This window comes from Mugil cephalus, chromosome 12 (genome assembly GCF_022458985.1).
Source record: "Mugil cephalus isolate CIBA_MC_2020 chromosome 12, CIBA_Mcephalus_1.1, whole genome shotgun sequence".
Taxonomy (NCBI): Eukaryota; Metazoa; Chordata; class Actinopteri; order Mugiliformes; family Mugilidae; genus Mugil; species Mugil cephalus.
This window is the reverse complement of record NC_061781.1, coordinates 5,078,330-5,096,422: the sequence shown is the minus strand read 5'-3', so window position 1 is coordinate 5,096,422 and position 18,093 is coordinate 5,078,330. Positions and strand designations below refer to the sequence as shown.

The 18,093-nt window shown below is 42.3% G+C and overlaps 1 protein-coding gene and 1 long non-coding RNA gene across 2 annotated transcripts; both read right to left on the bottom strand.

Annotated features, from left to right (window-relative positions):
• Positions 1–1,935: 1,935 nt before the first annotated feature.
• LOC125017264 lies at positions 1,936–5,081 on the bottom strand. The gene is made up of 3 exons (XR_007113825.1): positions 4,397–5,081; positions 3,594–3,686; positions 1,936–2,458 (listed from the first exon to the last, which is right to left on the bottom strand). It is a non-coding gene; the product is annotated as an uncharacterized LOC125017264 (long non-coding RNA).
• Positions 5,082–6,577: 1,496 nt separating this feature from the next.
• On the bottom strand, positions 6,578–16,383 carry ifngr2 (interferon gamma receptor 2). Its single transcript, XM_047600167.1, has 7 exons — positions 16,191–16,383; positions 15,582–15,699; positions 12,017–12,192; positions 11,378–11,523; positions 10,723–10,861; positions 10,250–10,386; positions 6,578–7,128 (listed from the first exon to the last, which is right to left on the bottom strand). Exons 1-7 carry the CDS (start codon positions 16,273–16,275, stop codon positions 7,021–7,023), a joined length of 909 nt encoding a protein of 302 aa, XP_047456123.1. The 5' UTR covers positions 16,276–16,383; the 3' UTR covers positions 6,578–7,020.
• Positions 16,384–18,093: the final 1,710 nt, after the last annotated feature.

Below are 18,093 nucleotides of genomic sequence, written 5' to 3'. Positions count from 1 at the left end.
GTTGGCTAGGCTAGTTAGCCGGTGTCTTCTTGTCGGTTGCTAGCTGCTAGCTGACTGCTAGCCTGCTGGTCGGTTTTTCAGTTGGACTGGGCTTCTAAATGTGTTTCGCCTCGTACCATGGCACGAGGGATTGTAACATCTTATCCTGTGTATTTATGAATACAATAACTAACTGAAAGCCTGAATATATTTACTACAGATGTGCGTGTGTACTAAAACTTCATACATGTAAAAGAGATGAAGTATTAGTAATTGCACCAGTGACGTGGCATGCGGATTGTTTCTGAGGAAGCCAAGTGAGACAAAACCTCCCAGTTTAACAATTTTGCCTATAGCAGGCGTGGGACATAAACTAGTATGTTGCAGTGTGTTGCTATTTCAGGTAATGAAGCAAGGTAGTAGAGCACCCAGTTTAATTTTACCAGGACATACATGTGCTTGTTATCTGACCGACACTTTGAACAAACTATTGCCTTAATCGGACTATAACAGGAGAACTTAAGTGCATGTAAACGCGTTCCTCTGACTAAAATCAGAGTTCTCATTATCCAATTGAGACACCCAGATAATGCGATTGGAATTCGATTTTCTCCGGCATGTATACAGTGAATCACAGTTTTCATCGGATAATATGTGTGCGCATGCTCCACAACCGCTGCAGTGGCGTGTGACCCCGGAACAAAAACATCCAAGAAAGCCAGTCGCAGAAGAAGAAGAAGAAGATAAATAGAGCCGGTAGAAGAACCGTCTGAGGGATAGCGCACATCTTACCTGCACCAGAAGCAGCGCACACATTATGTACGAGACGAAAAGAAAAGTACTATTATCTGTCTGGTTGTTGTTTGAAATGCTGGTCCGCCGCATGAACGACTCTTGTTTATTATATGACGTAATAGGTCAACCCGGAAATTGGACCGTATTAACGTGGTATTAATCCGCTGAAAAGACACGTATCGCCACCTAGTGTGGAGGAGGAGAACAGTTATTCTATTTTCTCCGCTGCATGTAAACTGGGACAAGGACTGTAGTCAGAAAGTCGAATTTTGAATGCGAATTTGAATTTCACCCTTTTTCTTGCCCTTCCTCACTCTCTCTCTCTCTCTCTCTCTCACACACACACACACACGTTTGCATGGCCATCTTTGTGAGGATACTCATTGGCATGATGCATTCCCTAGCCCCTTATGCTAACCCTAACCATTTCAACTAAATGCCTAACCCTAACCCTAACACTAAATATAACCCTAACCTAATTGTAATCTTTACCCTAAAACTGAGTTTTAACCTTCAAAACAGCCAAAAAGTGAGGACCAGCCAAAATGTCCTCACTTGACATAAATGTCCTCAGTCTGATGGTATAAAACTTAAAGTGGTTCTCAGAAAGATAGCTGTACAAGAACACACACACGGCCTGATGGCTGATGATGGCCTGATGATGACAGTACTATGTTGTCCTGAGGTCAAGGCAGCAGTCTCACCACATTGGTTCATCATTCTCCTTTTTTTCCACCAAAGGATGTCAACTCTGTGTGACTCCCCTTCACAACAGTCTAATACGTATTTTACCGCTCTTTATGTAACATTTGGAGGGGCGCTGTTTTACATGTTTAAATGCCTCAGTAATTATAGAAGAGAAATCAGGAAGAGACAAAGTGACACAGCATGGAATTGCCAAAACTGTTAAGAAGAGTGGTTTTATTTAATGTCAGCTGCAAAAAAAAAAAAAAAGAGAGAGGAAGCATGACTTAGCCTGATCTCCAGAAAAGAGACCAGTCAAAAAGTCTTTTCCTGTTTTCTGTTTTCTGGCTCTAATCTCCCATAATGGTTTTGCCAAGATTTTGTAATTAATGTTACGTGCCGTTAAACAAAGAAGAGGTGAATCTTTTTACAACCACTGAACTCAAACACCACAAGAAAACTCGCACGCGGAGGATGTTCATCTTTTACTTAAATTTATTAACTTGACATTCAGAAGAAAGTACAATCCTGAGTGTACATGAGTGTATGATTTGACACGGCGTCATCAGCAGTCTTCAATATTCATCCAGACTGATCAGTTCCTCAGATAGGGAATTGGTGATCAGGCTTTCATTCTGTCTGCTAACTCCAGCCGGTCGCGGCGCTGGATGAAGGATGAGTCAGAAAGAATACCGAAAGCTGGAAGCAGGTGAGAGCTCAACACAAGGGAGGGTTAATTTGTCTGGGTTTTCATAATGGATGCGTCTGTGTGTGTCAGAGTGAAACTGAGATGGGAACATAGATAACCAGATTTAGTCGGCTGATATTGCGGTAAATAAGGATGAGGTTTTTATGTGTCTGTCCTCTAGTCGCTCCCACTCTGCCCTCCAGCTTTCGGTTTACTTTCAGGACCTGCACTCTTCAGTCTGCAACGGCTCTACTTCACGTGTTGGATGGGGAATGGGGGCGGGTTTAGCGCTCATTCTTCCATCTTTTCTCGCTGCAAAGAGAGAGGGAGAGAGGGAGAAACAGAGGTTGAGAAACCATGAAGAACGGGAAGCAGTCTGAAAACTGCTTAGCTCTAAAAAGTAAATAACAGCTCTGTGGGATGGTTTCAAACTGTTACTGGGTCTCATGTGCACAAGTACAGAGGCAGCAAACCTAAAATCTTTAAATGTGCACAGACTTAAAGTGCTGACTCTGATTTCTTTCTTTTTGTTTAATTTCAACGTATTCACATGCAGGTTGAAGGGAAGGCTTGGTGGAGAGCTGTGACATGCTCCGTTGTTCTTTCTTCATGGCTAGATTAGGAGTTGGGATTGAGTTTGCTCTGAACAGAGATCATGTATCCAGAGGAGCCAGCAGTGTGAGGGAAATGAACAGCAGGAGCACAGGGACCAGACTCATCAACAAGTCAACACATTCTGGTAAATGCAAACGCGAACAAACAAACCTTTTACAATATCAAGCAAAGATCAAGCTCCCCGGGAGGGATGGAGTTAATTATTTATAACTGGTTTTGCATTTATTGCGAGACCTTAAACTGCATGTCATTAAATAAAAATATATTGCAGCACATTGGAAAATATCATGTGATCTATCAGGAAATATATTTACATATATGGGATTTAGTATTTCTATCTTGTACTTTTTTAAATTTTTGTTTTTTACTCTTTACAAATGTTGCACTGTTAGGAATTGTTAGGATTGTTGAGTCAATCACACGATCTTTGTCTGACCACAGGCAAGGCCTCATGACTGTAATACGCCTGTGCAGATCTCTACCTCAAATCCTCAGGGTTTAGTACTAAAAGAAAATAAAGGTGGCTTTGGATAGTAATCATATACTGTATTTTAGATGTTACATGTACATATACTGTATATGACACTATGTATTCACACACGTGCATGTTCTCATGTATATTTACATATATTCAACAATATTTTTCAACAATTTTTGCCTTATTCTCAGTTATACATAAAACCAGCGTGAGAAGTTCTGATGTTATTCACATTATAATGAATAAACCCCCGAGTTAAAAAGTTTTTTCAAATTTTCAGTTTTAAAAATCTCTCTCTATATATATAATATACATATATTCAGACTTCTTTGTGATCATTTGTACCTGACCCACCTCTTGCCTGTTGTCATCCTGTGGGGCTTTTGCTGTCTGGCTGGGCCTCTCCTCTCACTGCAGCCCGAACCTTCCGCGCCACGTACCTACAGGCTGGAGGCAGAAAGGACGACACCTGTTCACATGCAGTCACACACTTTACGGTCACTTTTCTAGGCTGTCTGCAAAAGTGCAGCATGGGAATGTACAGCAGTCAGCTACAGTACTTATTCAAGTACTATGTTTAGGTCTGGGATACTAGAGTGTTTCAATTTCCTGCCATTTCTCAGCCATATTTTACAGTCCTAGTTGCATATTGAGTAATATTTAAATAAAAGCCTTAAGTATAAATCAATCTTCATAGTACAGTGGTGTCCAGAACTTTGTCGACAGTTGGGTGAAACTTTGAGCTCAAAAGGGGACTTTTTTTTTTGTTTGTTTTACTGTATAATTGAGTTTAATTGTCAACGTTTCAGTTTCATTGTTGTACTGAAATATCTTCCCAGCCTCCATGTTTAGCATTGCAATTGTATGAATCTCTGGAGGCTCTCAATCCAGACAAGCCTGTACTTCCTGATAGTTAAATGCTGAGTCACTGTGACAGCTGATCCAAGATCACCCTTCCTGCCTTTGTTGATTCTAAACCCGTCTGAAACTCTGAAACCCGTCTGAATCTGAGCCGTATTTTCACGATGCGTCTGGTATCGAGCCTTCATTTTGGTTTAAGTCATGTAGGAAACAAGTGAGTGCAATGGATTTCTCATTACTGGCTGAACCAGGAAACATATGTTAAAAAGAAGGATTTAAATCCAGCAAGGACTCACCGTTAACGATCAGTCACACCATTTCTCTCAGGTTTAGAGACCCGCTGTGCCGGGTCAAACTGCAGCCTCGGTGTCGTAGAGCCCAGAACCAAGCTGTTGTTGTCTGTGTTGGCACTCTGATCTAAAACTAGGTCTCTTCCTCAATAACAAGGCAAATCTGCCCAACCCCTTCCTGCAGTGGGATGTGAAATGGGGAGTTGTCCTCCAGAGAAGGAGGTTACACTACGTCTTTCACTCCCGTGGGCAGCTGTAGCTCAGAGTGGATTTGTAGGCGAATATATTTCATAACCAACATTGACCGAATAAGTGTAGAAATGACCCATCCATGGCATTACCCACACTGCCTCTGCAATAACACGCAAATATGTACTCTCCTCTATCTCCAGTTGCACTTGCACTTTAGTCTCTTCGCTCTCACGGTCACGTTCACATAATCCACGGACAGTTCGGACAGTTGATACGTTTATGACTTAGTTTTCTTATTTACATACTTTGCGTCGTTCCATTTTTTGTTCTTTCAAAGTTGCTCTCTCTCTCATGCCAACTTAATCGATCCGTGCTCCCTATTCTTAAGCGCACGAGAACGCGTGAACCGAAAACGATTAGGGTAAGTGAAAGGAAACGATCGCAAATGCACACATCAGCCACAACATTATGACCAGGTTAAGCCAGGAGAAGTAAATAACGTTTACCATCCAGTGACAAAACGGGAAACTTTTGGGCCTGGCGTCCACTCATGTGGATCAGACCACCAGACCAGGCAGCCCCGCCCCACAGCAATGACACCCCCCGATGGCAGCATGAGTCACGACTGTTGCGGAGGCACAAGGGAGACCTGCACAATACTAGGAAGGTGGTCACGATGCTATGTCTGACCAGTGTAAGATTATGCAGTGCAGAGAAAATAAAAGTTTATAATCTGCCTTTAATGAACAGTGTTGAGTCAGTGCAGCCCTATGTGAGTGGATTTTTCAAACCAATAGGTATCACTCTGTCTGTTAAAATGTTTTCATGCTTCGAGCAGCACAAGTGGGATCGAAATCGCCTCCAAATGAACTCAAGAGTAAAACGCCTGAAACATTCAACCTCGATTTTACTCAGTCACACGGAGGCTTACAATTACAATGTTGCCTGTTACAAAATTACACAATTACCCAGTGTCCAGCAACAATTTAAAAAAAAAAAAAAAAAACTAAACAAAAAAACAACATCATAATTTAATATTTGACCCTCTGGATACAAAATGCACGTTTTGTAAAAAATTGAAGCAATCTTGCATTTATTCCACTAAAATTCATCATCAATTCATCTTGGCCCTCTTGCATTAGTTTTTCCCCCCAAACCACGTTAATGACTGAGTAAGAAATGTGAAAAGGGTTGACGTGTTTACAACTTTCGCTGTGGTCATTGTTTAAAAGTGCAGAGAAATTATTAGTGAGAAGTGATACGCTATAAAAGATCAAATCGTCTTATCAGAATTCACAGCATCCTTGTCTCTAAGAAACTACCTGTGGAAATCTTCCTAAAACTAGTGTCAAGTAGTTGTATGGTGAGGTCGCCCTCATCCATTGAATGATATAAAGGCACACATGAATTGCCCTTTTCATTTCAACTTTAAGTTACACTTAATAAAAGTTGCTGCTGCTTCTGTGAAATAGAAGAAACTGAGTGTGTGATTAATAAAAACCAAATGGAGCTGGTGAACTTGTTCAGTCTGGCAAGTGTCTCAAGCTTTGCTGTAATATGAGTTAAATGTAAAAGAAATAAGCGCGAGTTTTCATTTTGAATCGAGTCTTGTTTATCGGTCTCAGAATAGTGTGAGGCAGGGGTTGGCAACCCGCGGCTCCGGTGCCGCATGCGTCTCTTTCGTTCCTCTGCTGCGGCTCTCTCTGTGGCGAGCGGTGCGGAGCAAGGACACTGATCAAAGCCGTTCACTTTTTCACGCTAACTAGTCACTTATCAGTGAACGAGCAGGAGTTGCACAACAACTGAATGACTGAATAACACTGAATGCCAAACCACACTCATGGTTGTAACATCAAACAACCAAAAAACACTGAATTCCCACAGTGCATTGCAGCACATTTACTAGTTGCTGTCGAGTATTTAATTCAAATGTATTTTTATTTTAGTGCGTTGGTTTTTTAATATAATTCTAAATTTGAATTGATGATGATCTTGTAACAGTAAAATAAAATGTATTTAATTTTTTTGTCGCTCAAAATATACGTCACAACTGCCGACGTGCGACACCCGCTGGTGGTAAGCCCGCTATTTACTGAACTTTTCGACCCCAGGTAAGTCAACCACGGATAAATCCCTGTTATGTATGCATAATGCAATTTCGTTTTCTCTGTAGCAGTTATTTCATTTCATAAATGCAACACACTATGGGCCTAGCATAGAGGTGAAAACGATGTATGCAGTGTGATCTTCATTTTAGATGTCAAAGGGGTTTTGTGGCTCCCAGTGTTTTCTTTTATGTGGTAAACGGGTCCAAATGGCTCTTTGAGTGTTGAGGGTTGCCGACCCCTGGTGTGAGGGGACATCAGTGGGGATGTCTCCAACAGTTCAAAGAGAGGAGAAGGTGGTGCAGGAGCGGAGAGAGGACGGCTGTCGTCGTTCTAATTTGACCTATTCAGAGTAATACTTGAAAGTACATCATAGTTCTCCTCATTGTTGCCTGTAGGGAGGACGAAAATGTGCCGTTCGGGCAGTGGATCCAGGAGCATCTAGAGGACAGAGAAACATCAATCAGCCGTTATTACTGTCTCCATTATGTCACATCCTGTTTTTACAGCATCAAATAACCAACTGACACTTAAAAATAAATCAGTATTATATTAACTACCTAAGATGACAGAACCCATCCTTGAGAAAAAAGTATTTGATGTTTATTTTAGTGTTTTAGTTTGACCCAAGTCCCATCCACTTACATACAGTGGGGGAAATAAGTATTTGATCCCCTGCTGAATTTGTAAGTTTGCCCACTTCCATAGAAATGATCAGACTCTGGTTTTTATGGTTGTTTACTGGTTATGGGTATAGACAGAATATCAATCGAAAATGCATAAAAAACACACAATCTAAAAGTTATAAATTGTTATGTATTTTATTAAGGGAAATAAGTATTTGATCCCCAAGCACAACACAAGTCAGTACTTTGTAGAGAAACCTTTGTTGGCAAGCACAGCGATGAGACGTTTCTTGTAGTTGGTCACCAGGTTTGCACACAGCGCAGGAGGGATTTTGGCCCATTCATCTTTACAGACAGTCTCTAAATCCTTCAAGTTTCTTGGCTGCCTCTTGGAAACTCGGAGCTTCAGCTCCCTCCACAGGTTTTCGATCGGGTTAAGGTCTGGAGACTGACTAGGCCACTCCATGACCTTAATATGCTTCTTCTTGAGCCACTCCTTTGTTGTCCTGGCAGTATGTTTTGGGTCATTGTCATGTTGGAAAACCCACCCACGAGGCATCTTCAGTGTTCTTGCTGAGGAAAGAAGGTTTTTGTCCAAGATGTTACAGTACATGGCTGCATTCATTGGCCCCATAATGCGGTGAAGTTGCCCTGTACCCTTTGCTGAAAAACAGCCCCAAAACATGATGTTTCCACCTCCATGCTTAACCGTGGGTATGGTGTTCTTTGGGTCATACTCACGTTTTTTCATCCTCCAAACACAGCGGGTCGAGTTAATGCCAAATAGCTCAACTTTGGTTTCGTCAGACCACAGCACTTTCTCCCAAGCCTTCTCTGAGTCATTTAGATGTTCACTGGCAAACTTAAGGCGGGCCTGTACATGTGCCTTCTTGAGCAGGGGGACCTTGCGGGCACTGCAAGAGTTCAATCCATAACGGCGCAGTGTGTTGCCAACTGTTTTCTTGGTGACGGAGGTCCCAACTGCTTCCAGATCATTAACAAGCTCCTGCCGTGTTGTTTTAGGCTGCTCCCTCACCTTTCTCATCATCATCCTCACTCCATGAGGCGAGATTTTGCGGGGAGCTCCAGACCGAGGACAGTTGATGGTCCTTTTATGGGTCTTCCACTTGCGAATAATGGCACCAATAGTTGTCACCTTCTCACCAAGCCTTTTGCTGATGGTTTTGTAACCTATACCAGCCTTGTGCAGGTCTACAATCTTGTCCCTGACATCTTTTGACAGCTCTTTGGTCTTGCCCATGGTGCTGTAGAAGTTGGAATGTAAGAAACTGATTCTTAGAGCAGGTGTGCTTTATATACATGACGAGTTAAGATCAGGAGTATTGGTAATTAGTTGACTGAGCACAGCTGTGTGCCACATGCGCACCAGCCAATCTGTAGGAGCCTGAATTCTAAGTGAATTGTTGGGGATCAAATACTTATTTCCCTTAATAAAATACATAACAATTTATAACTTTTAGATTGTGTGTTTTTTATGCATTTTCGATTGATATTCTGTCTATACCCATAACCAGTAAACAACCATAAAAACCAGAGTCTGATCATTTCTATGGAAGTGGGCAAACTTACAAATTCAGCAGGGGATCAAATACTTATTTCCCCCACTGTAGAGGTGGTGGAGCCTATGATCTATACTGCAGCCAGACACCAGGGGGAGCTCTACTTGCTTTGGCTTCACTCATCTCTTACTTATCTTTTTTTTTTTTTTTTTTACAAATGCTCAGTTTGTCAGTTTGTTTAGGGCTCTGTCCCTGTGCTCCCCAAGCTTTTAACCCCCTAAATGAAACCCCTTCCTTTCCTGCTACAAAATGCTTCTGTTGTTTTCTTCCATCTCTGCCTTGTTTTGTCACATCAAATTCTTGATGAGACACACATCCGCTCCTATTATCCTTAGAGATCCACTGATATATCGGGTCGATATTTGCGTTTTCTACTGGTATCGGTATTGGCTGATACACGGGTACGTTCAGTGAACATACATTTTTTTTTCCCCCTTGGCAAGATTTACAGACTGGCGCATCCGCAGGCAGCCCTGTGCTACTGAAGATGCTGCCAACCTATGCAGCCCATACATGGCCCCTCCCCCACTAGCAGAGTGCCTAACGCTGGAAAATGCTTACAGTCATGTGGAACACCCCTAAAAATAATTTTTTTTTTTTTTTTTTTTTTTTTTTTTTAAATGGTTACCAAACAAAGATCTTACTTTATTATCACTGTTATTAGCCTTAACTTTTACCGTTGTTGTTATTCAGTTGGTCTTTTTTCTATCTGGCAACTTATAGTGCAGGTTGTCAATCAACCACTGTCCACAGTTTAGACTGGAGCTGATGTGTTGTTAAGCTTTTGGTAGGCAAATGTGTTGATGTTAAAGCCGAGACTATTTCTGTCTACAAGCTAAACATACTTGGCTAAGAAGGACCCTAGAATCACCCCTCTACCTCTTTTTACCTATTTATTTTTTTATTTTGTTCATGCTTTAGGTTAAATTGAGACTTGTAACATTTGTTACCATTGTATAATTTTTATCATGTAAATGGAGGGAGAAAAAACAGTATTGGCTCTAAATATCCAAGTATCGGCCAATGGCCAACGCTGATGTACACACACACACACACACAAAAATGGTATCGGCCCTAAAAAATCGATATCAGTCAATCTCTAATTATCCTGCATGCTTTCCTCACAGTTACTTTTAGTTTTAATAGACTTATAGAATAAATATTTCACAGCACAGCACTCTGATCCACATCAAACCTGGCTAAATAAAATCTCCAACTTACGGTCAGCTCAAAAGACATTGTGAACATCTGCATAGCTTTAAGAAACTGGTGAACAGGTTCTAAAAATGTGTCTTTGCAATTGGGAAAAGCAGCAAAGTTTTGGTCAGTGTGTTGAACAGCGTGTGTGTTGCTCACATCCGGCATCTCATATGGGGGTTGCAGCCACTCTTTGATTTTCTTCCGCTTGAATAAGTAGATGTATGCTGAAGCCACTATCACAATAACTGAGAAAACCATCACGACTACAATGATCACGGGTGTTTTCGCGTCTCCTGGCAAAATGGAAAGTACAGACAATCAATAAAAGCAATTACCAAACTTTGCGAGATTGAATAATTTGACTGCCTCAACATAACAAAAGCGTTTCAACTAAAATTATCGTGAAACACTCTAAAAGAAAAGCTACACTAAGAAGATCCTAACATTACAAGCGTGACTTTTGAAAGCCTCCACCAATCAGTTATGCTGATGTTTAGATAAACGTGTCACCAAGCTCAACAAAAGCTGACAATGGCCCTGACACAGAGCTAACAGAAGCACTAGAATGCGTCACATTGGTTGAATTTAACAGCGTTGGTGTGTGTTGCAGCTTCGAACACGGCTCTTACTTGAGGAAGGAATGACTTCACACTGGATACAGCTGGGCATGCCGACAGGATTGTCATCGTAAACATACTCCACGCTCACACAGTACCGCTGTCCTCCCTTCAGATTATCGAAGGAACACGAGGAGGTAGTCATGTGACCCTGTGGAAAGAATTGCAGAATACATGCACATGCATTTTCAGTAATTAATACTCATTACATGAATATTCATTTTTAAGATAAAAAAATAAAATAAATTGTTCCCTTATTGATCCCTCATGGAGAAAATCCATCTCTACATTCGATTTGTTCACACAGTATTGTGTTCAGTCGGAGGGCACCTCAGCCATGGACAGGGTGGGAGGCGAACCTGTGACCCTTCGAAGCCCAAGCTGTCTCACCACTACTCCACAGCTCCCCTTCAAAAGACATGTCTTAATAATAACCGCTGATAGAAATTCCAGCCTCTCTCTTAACTATTAATATGGAAATCTGAGTGATAGTGAAATGATAGCTATAATCAAAACTAACAGTCAATAGAACTGGAACACGTCCCAGATTTTGGCTGTCGTCAGCGGTTCTGTTGCCACCAGTGATACAACAGCGTAGTTTTAGCCTTCAAAAATCTGGACCGTTTGACCAAACGTGCACTCTTGAAAAATGTATCGAAATGTTTACCTCCGGTGTGTCTCCCTCCTTGCCGAAGTAAACTCTGTGTTTTGCGCGCGCTGCATGTTTCTCAGCCAGCCTATGGTCCTTGCTCAGATGTACAGTTAAGGAGTTAGGCCGGGTTGTCAGATTGAACCAAGGAGTACAGGAGTCACCTAGAAGTGCACGGTGAGTGTCGACAGTCAGGACAGATCTAAGCCACTGGTCATGTGTCAGCGCTAAGACTAAAGATAACACCACTGATCTTCAGGCATCAAAATGTGAGCGTTGATAGCATTAGAAAGACAGGCGGGAACGAATAGATGACAAGTGCAATAACTGGAAACAATTACAAATGTTGGTAGTTGAGAAAGCTCACATGACACATCAACCACTTTAAGGACTTAAACTACAAATACCACAACTACATTTCTACAACTATATTTCTACACCCTGGTTAGGATGCTTAACTCCTAGAAATTACAGTCCACGACATCAGGTCAATATTTTTGTTCAGTTCATACACGTGCTGAGAAATAAAGGACATTTTAGGACTGAAATTTGTCATTTCCTGACTTTATATCTGTGTGAATACTATGTGTGTGCCCACTACGTGCTGTAGAAGAGACAATGCATCAGTTGAACTGATGCCAGCACTAGGTTTCTTACTGTTCATGCTGCAAGCGTTGACTGGTTTGGAGAAACTGCCCCGTCTGTCCGCTTGCACACGCAGCCTAACACAGGCGCGCTCGGCCTCAGCCTTGAGCAAAGTGACGTTGCAGAAACTTGAAGATATCTGGGTGCAGGCTGGTACATCTTTCCACTCGGTGCAAATGGTGTCAGAGCTAAGAACGAGAAACGGGAGCAAGACCATTATTTAAACTACGACACATAAAAAACCACTGCTAATGTTATTCTTTTTTCCCCTATCATGTATAATCAAAACTATTAAAACTATTATTAATATTATGATTATGATTCAATTGCGGAACACTGCGTGCTCTACCGCTGACTGTCGGCTGTGCCAGGAAATAAAACTCTTTACAGTAACTTCCTCTTGGCAAAAAACAAAACTAGAAGCCTAAAATATTAGTCATGGCATCGATGCCTAATTCAGGGAACGTTGTCAGTTTGAATGACAGATGGGCATTATCAGTGTTAGATAGAAAATAATTAGATGATAGTTTTAGAGCCTATAAGATATACAATCAATACTATTAAAAAAAGTCAATTTGATTTACATGAACACCCACACATCACCAGAAAGATGTTTGACACTGAGGCTTCGAAGCATAGACTGTATAAATATGGACAACATGTCCCCACATCTTTGCAATGGGCAAACTGACACTATTTTCCCAGGGACGTGGACGTCATCAGTACGAAAGGGGAATCATGATACCGATGACCTGACCACACTTCCTCCAGACTCCTGCTCCTCCTTTAGGACATGTTGGATCATACACTGTACTTGTGTTTAAGGATTGTTTTTAGAACACTCACAGTCCCACGGGACCACTTCACTGTGTGGTTGGCACGGCAACTGGTGGTATTATGTCACATCCTGTTCCCATAGCTAAGTAACCAAAACGAAACTTATTCAAAAAGAAAAGACACTTGAACATGTGTCAACATCATATTAACTACCTAAAATGACAGAAACCATCCTTGAAAAAAAATCCATATGTATGTGTCCATATTTATATACAGTCTATGCTCCGAAGCCTGTTTCACTCTATTGAAGCAGACCGTTCCAAAACCGTGTTGAGGCATGTGTCAAATCCCTGTGATCACAAGACTGATGACGTTCGAGGCTTCATATGTCAAAGTGAAACTTATTCCAATCACTTGCAGTGTTTCCTTCATTATAAGGAGATGCAAAATGCTTGGGGCTCCCTCCCGGAACGCACAACGTTGCACAACAATTTCCCAGAATCCTTAACTCATACTACCAAAGCACTGATGTTGAAATACCTGTGATCTCACTTCACAGCAAAAATGTGTTATATTAATCTGAACCCCACTTCAAGTACACCTAATGAGTAGCAACAGCGCAACACAGTCATTCAAAAGTTTTACTAGTAAAGCGACATTTCAAAATGTGGCCGACAATGATTCTCAGCTGCTTAAGACTGACTTTAATATTTACGTTTTTTGTTTTTGTTTTGTTGTTGTCGTTGATGGAACTCGAATCAACGTGATGTGTGAATCATTTGGAAGTTCATGACTAGGGGCGAGTATCGTTAAGGTTTTATCCGATACCAGTCCCAAACTGGTACTTTTGAAAAGGTGCCCCAGCAGGTACTTAAAGAATTGAAAAAACATACAAACTTTGTCCAAAAACGGCGCATTTTGTGACGTGCAAGTTGAACAGAATATTAATTTAAATGATATACCACTACCAAGACTAAGAAATAAACTAACCAATATAAAATAAAAGCAGAACAAACTGTCATAATAATCAGAATAAAAACAGCAGTGTATCAAAACCAGCAGCAATACAGAACACAATCAACTTTCAATATTTAAACACCGAGCAACTTTAAACTTGCAGCAGTTTTTCTGCAAAAAGATGAACATGTTAGACTTCTGGTGATAAACGGCATCATTCTTCCGTTCCGTGAAAATGCATGGAGGTCTTTCACCACAGACTTTGTCATTGCCCTGCGGATTTCCTCCACTTTTTCTTTTGCCAGCTGAGCCTTCTTGGCCAGGCTGAAGGGAATCACTGCCGTCAAACAACAAAAAGACTACTGTATGAGATTATGACGCCGTTTGCTAGTTCGTCCTACATGCATTCATTTAAGAACGATAAGTTATTTACTCGATGTAAATGACACATTAACAACATTAAGTTAGCCGCCCAAAGACGAGACGAGGCTGGGACTCTCTGCTACCACGTCCACATGGTGCGGGGTCTCGCAGGCTATCAAAGACAGTGCATTTCTTGGCTTCTTCTCTTTTTTTTTGCAGGTTGCGACCTATAGCGTCAGCACAGCAATAGAGCTAAGGGGACAGTAATTAAATACTCAGTGGCACCTTAATCTGCGTTGCTGTTCGGTCTGGTTGCTACCATTTGCGTCAGCACGGGGGCTATTGAGGTACCAAGTCAGTACCCGTCCATATTCATCGCTGCTATAATCGTGCATGACCACTAGACATCACTGGTAGCGTCCGTCGTTGAGGCTTTGAATATACTTTCAATCTTTTTCCTTGACAATGAAATGATTGCTCCGCTCATCTTCACCAGAAACGGATGCCTGTTCATGCCCAATCAGCTCACACCTGGCTGCCTCCTCCTCCTCCTCCTCGCTGTCAATCGCACCAGGCAGCCCTCAGCTCGTGTTTGTTTTCGCAGCTGCACTGGCACGGCAACGGATTCCTTTGTTGAAAGTCTAGCAGGAAGCAGGACCAAAAATGAACCCCGTTGACAAAAAAAGGCGCCAACCAGTGTTTGCGTGGGGTTGTTACGGAGTGAACCAGACTGAGGAGCGCCCAAGTATGAAGCCCGTTTCACGGTGGATGCGACGCAAGATGCGCGAGCGCCGCACATCCGTTCATAGTGTAAACAGTGGCCGCGAGACGCACGAGCCATAAGTGAAATCCCACACACTGCTCACACACCAGGGGTCAGCAACAGAGTCATTTACTGAGACATTATTATCCCTATAAATGGTTCTGAGCCAACAATATCAAAGAATACCTACTGAGGAGGAGTACATTATTTTATTGGGAGTCATCTTGATTTATTTAAAGCTGCACTTGTCGCTCAATCGGCGCCGGCAATAGGACGCAATAAGAGACGGTAGCACGCCACCCTTGCTGTTTATGTGCCCCACCCAATTTGTTCCGCACACTTTACCCAGCCTTCTCTGACTATTTCTATACCGTTTCCCATCGCAACAGCAATTTCTGTCCGTGCATTCTCTGCGTCAGTCGTGGATGAGAGTACCAACGTGAAGTGGGGGCACCTGCACAAGCTCGCACAGTTTCTCCGCCTCACCCGTGATGTTTCGCACGGTCTTCTTCTGTTGTATTACATGGTGGTTAATAAGTTCATCACATGCATTAGCTACTCCCACAGTGACAGACTGTATCATATTTCGACGCAGCAACGCATCATGGCGCCCGACGCGTCACTGCGTCGCTCGCGTTGGCTATGTACCAGGACTGAATGACGACCGGCTTCAAAACCGCTGGCTGACATCAGGGTGGGTTTGTTCATCAGCCTCACCTGCAGTACTGGACGGTGTAAGTGATGTTCCTCTCCTCTGTGGCAGGAGTCCATTTCATCTCCCACTGATCAACATAGACGTTCTGCGGGGGCGGCGGTGGCCTCTCCTTAGACAATACTGGAACAGAAACAGTGACGATGGAAAGATTGGGAATCAGTTTAGGAAAGTACAGATTCAATTTCAAACCTTTGTCCATTTCCAAGCAACTTCCTCATTTCACTAACCACGTAACCTTTTGAGACTAACTGACTAAAGTATTTGTAGCAAAAAGACTACAGTCTCGGGAAAAGAAGAATTAATAGTGTGTTACTGTTAACGTGTCTCTGTTTGCCTTTTACAGAGACGATTAGAAAGGTTAGGGCCTTTTCATTTAACTTAAAAAACAACTTAAAAATAAGACGTTAGAGTTTAAATTGAAAATCTCACTAAGTTTACAACTAATAGCAGAGGCATGTGTGGGTTTTGACCTCTTAAATGTTTCGCACGCAGCGGAAATGGTGTTACAGCATGGCAAAGCATCATAACATAGCACAGTATGGCACACCAGGAGGAGCTAACAAGGCTAGCCAGCTAAAAGCTAAACTCAGCTGTGAACTTCAACGAGGTACCTTGGACGACGGCTTGATAGCACAAGAGAACAAAAAGCATGGCGACGGCGTCATTTCGTGAAGAGCGACGAGTCCCCGGGCTCATGAGTGTCCATGGTCCCTCTGTCTGAAAAATGGTAATAACATTCAGGGCTAGTCAGGCAGCCGTCTGACTTCACACTTCCCGAAAGCTGGACGGAAACGTAGGAAGGTTCCTTTTTTTGTTGTTGCGGCGGACTTCCTGAAACGCACCTTCAAGTTGAAAAAATATACTAATAATACTAACAGTACAAATAACGTTACTTCTACTACTACCAAGAGTAATAATGATAATAATCATACGAACAACAACAGCAGCAACAATAATAATAATCACGAAAATAACAATGCGAAGAAGGCGAAGGAGAGGGGAAGTCCAAAAACATAAACCACACATAGCGGTTCAGTTTAGGTGATTTAAATAAATGATGGCAAGACACATTTCTGTGGATGTTTAATTAAAGTGTTTTATTACCAGCACACACACACACACACACACACACACACACACACACACACACACACACACACACACACACACACACACATACATCACAACAAACTGTAATGACATCTTGCATCTTAATCTGAACAATATCCTAACCAAAGGTGAGTAGTGGGTTGTTAACAAACCCTTACAATATGTGAGATTAAAGTCCAAATAAAAATCTCAACTCCCCACCGGTCATTTAGAACCGAAGAGGAAACTTCAATGAGTGGTGAAACGCCTCCAAGAAAACTTCACACTGCCATCGGGTGCGTTTGTTCCCAAACAATGTTCAGATGTTGGGACTGTACGTAAAGTTGTTATCATGATATTTTAAAGTGAAATCATCTATTTAATTGAATTGTGTTGTATTTAAACTTTCTCACCTGCATCCTACACGGTGCTGGATGCTATGGATGCTGTACCCAGCTCCTGATCCTCTGCTGCCATGATTACTGGTTCTGTCCTTCAGCCCAACCATTTCCAGCCACTGCTAGGATTTTTCAGTATCACAATATCATCCTGATTGTACTTCATATTAGTGGCATTAAACTGAGCATCCAATAAATCACTGACTGTATTGAATACTTCATATATGTTCTGTAGTCTACATGATTACTGGCCACTTATGTTGTTCACGGATAGCCTTGAACATGCCGAATACGCCGCTTCCCTTCAGTTTACTTGTTTTTTCCTGCACCCCCCACCCCCATATGAATTGTTTTCTGCTCCCAGGATTCTTCCTGTTGAACTTTGAGATGGAGTGCTGGCTCTGAGGGTATTGGGCTCAGGGAAAAAAGCCTGTGAAAAGCCTTGAGAGGGGCACCTACTCCGTCACATCAGGCCCCAGATCTGCAACACTCAATCCACTGCATTTCGGACAAGGGGAATGCTACTTTTCCAGCACATTCAACACCATCCAGCCCGTTACTGAGCGACAATCTAACGGAGATGGGAGTGTACTCACAACTCATTTCCTGGATAGCGGACTGTCCGAATATACTTTCAGTATGTCAGGCTGGGGGAGCTGTCGTCAGCAGCACTGGAGCACCACATGGGACTGTCCCCTCCCCTGTACACCTCGGCCCCCGAGCACAACACGTTCATGTCAAATGCAGACGTCCTCAGATGACACTGCAATTTATGGATGTATCTGGGACAGACAGGAGCAGGAGTACAAATACCTTCAACTCATGGTGCAGAACGGACCACCCTCTCATCAATACAGCTAAATGATGTGATAGTGGATTTCCGGAGGTCCAGGCTCCACCTGCAGCAGCCTGTGACCCTCAACGGGGAGTGTGTGGAGGTGGTTCTGACCTATAAGCACCTGGTTTTACAGCTGGATCACAAACTAGACTGGTCTGCTAGCATAATCTCAATATACGAAAAACTTCA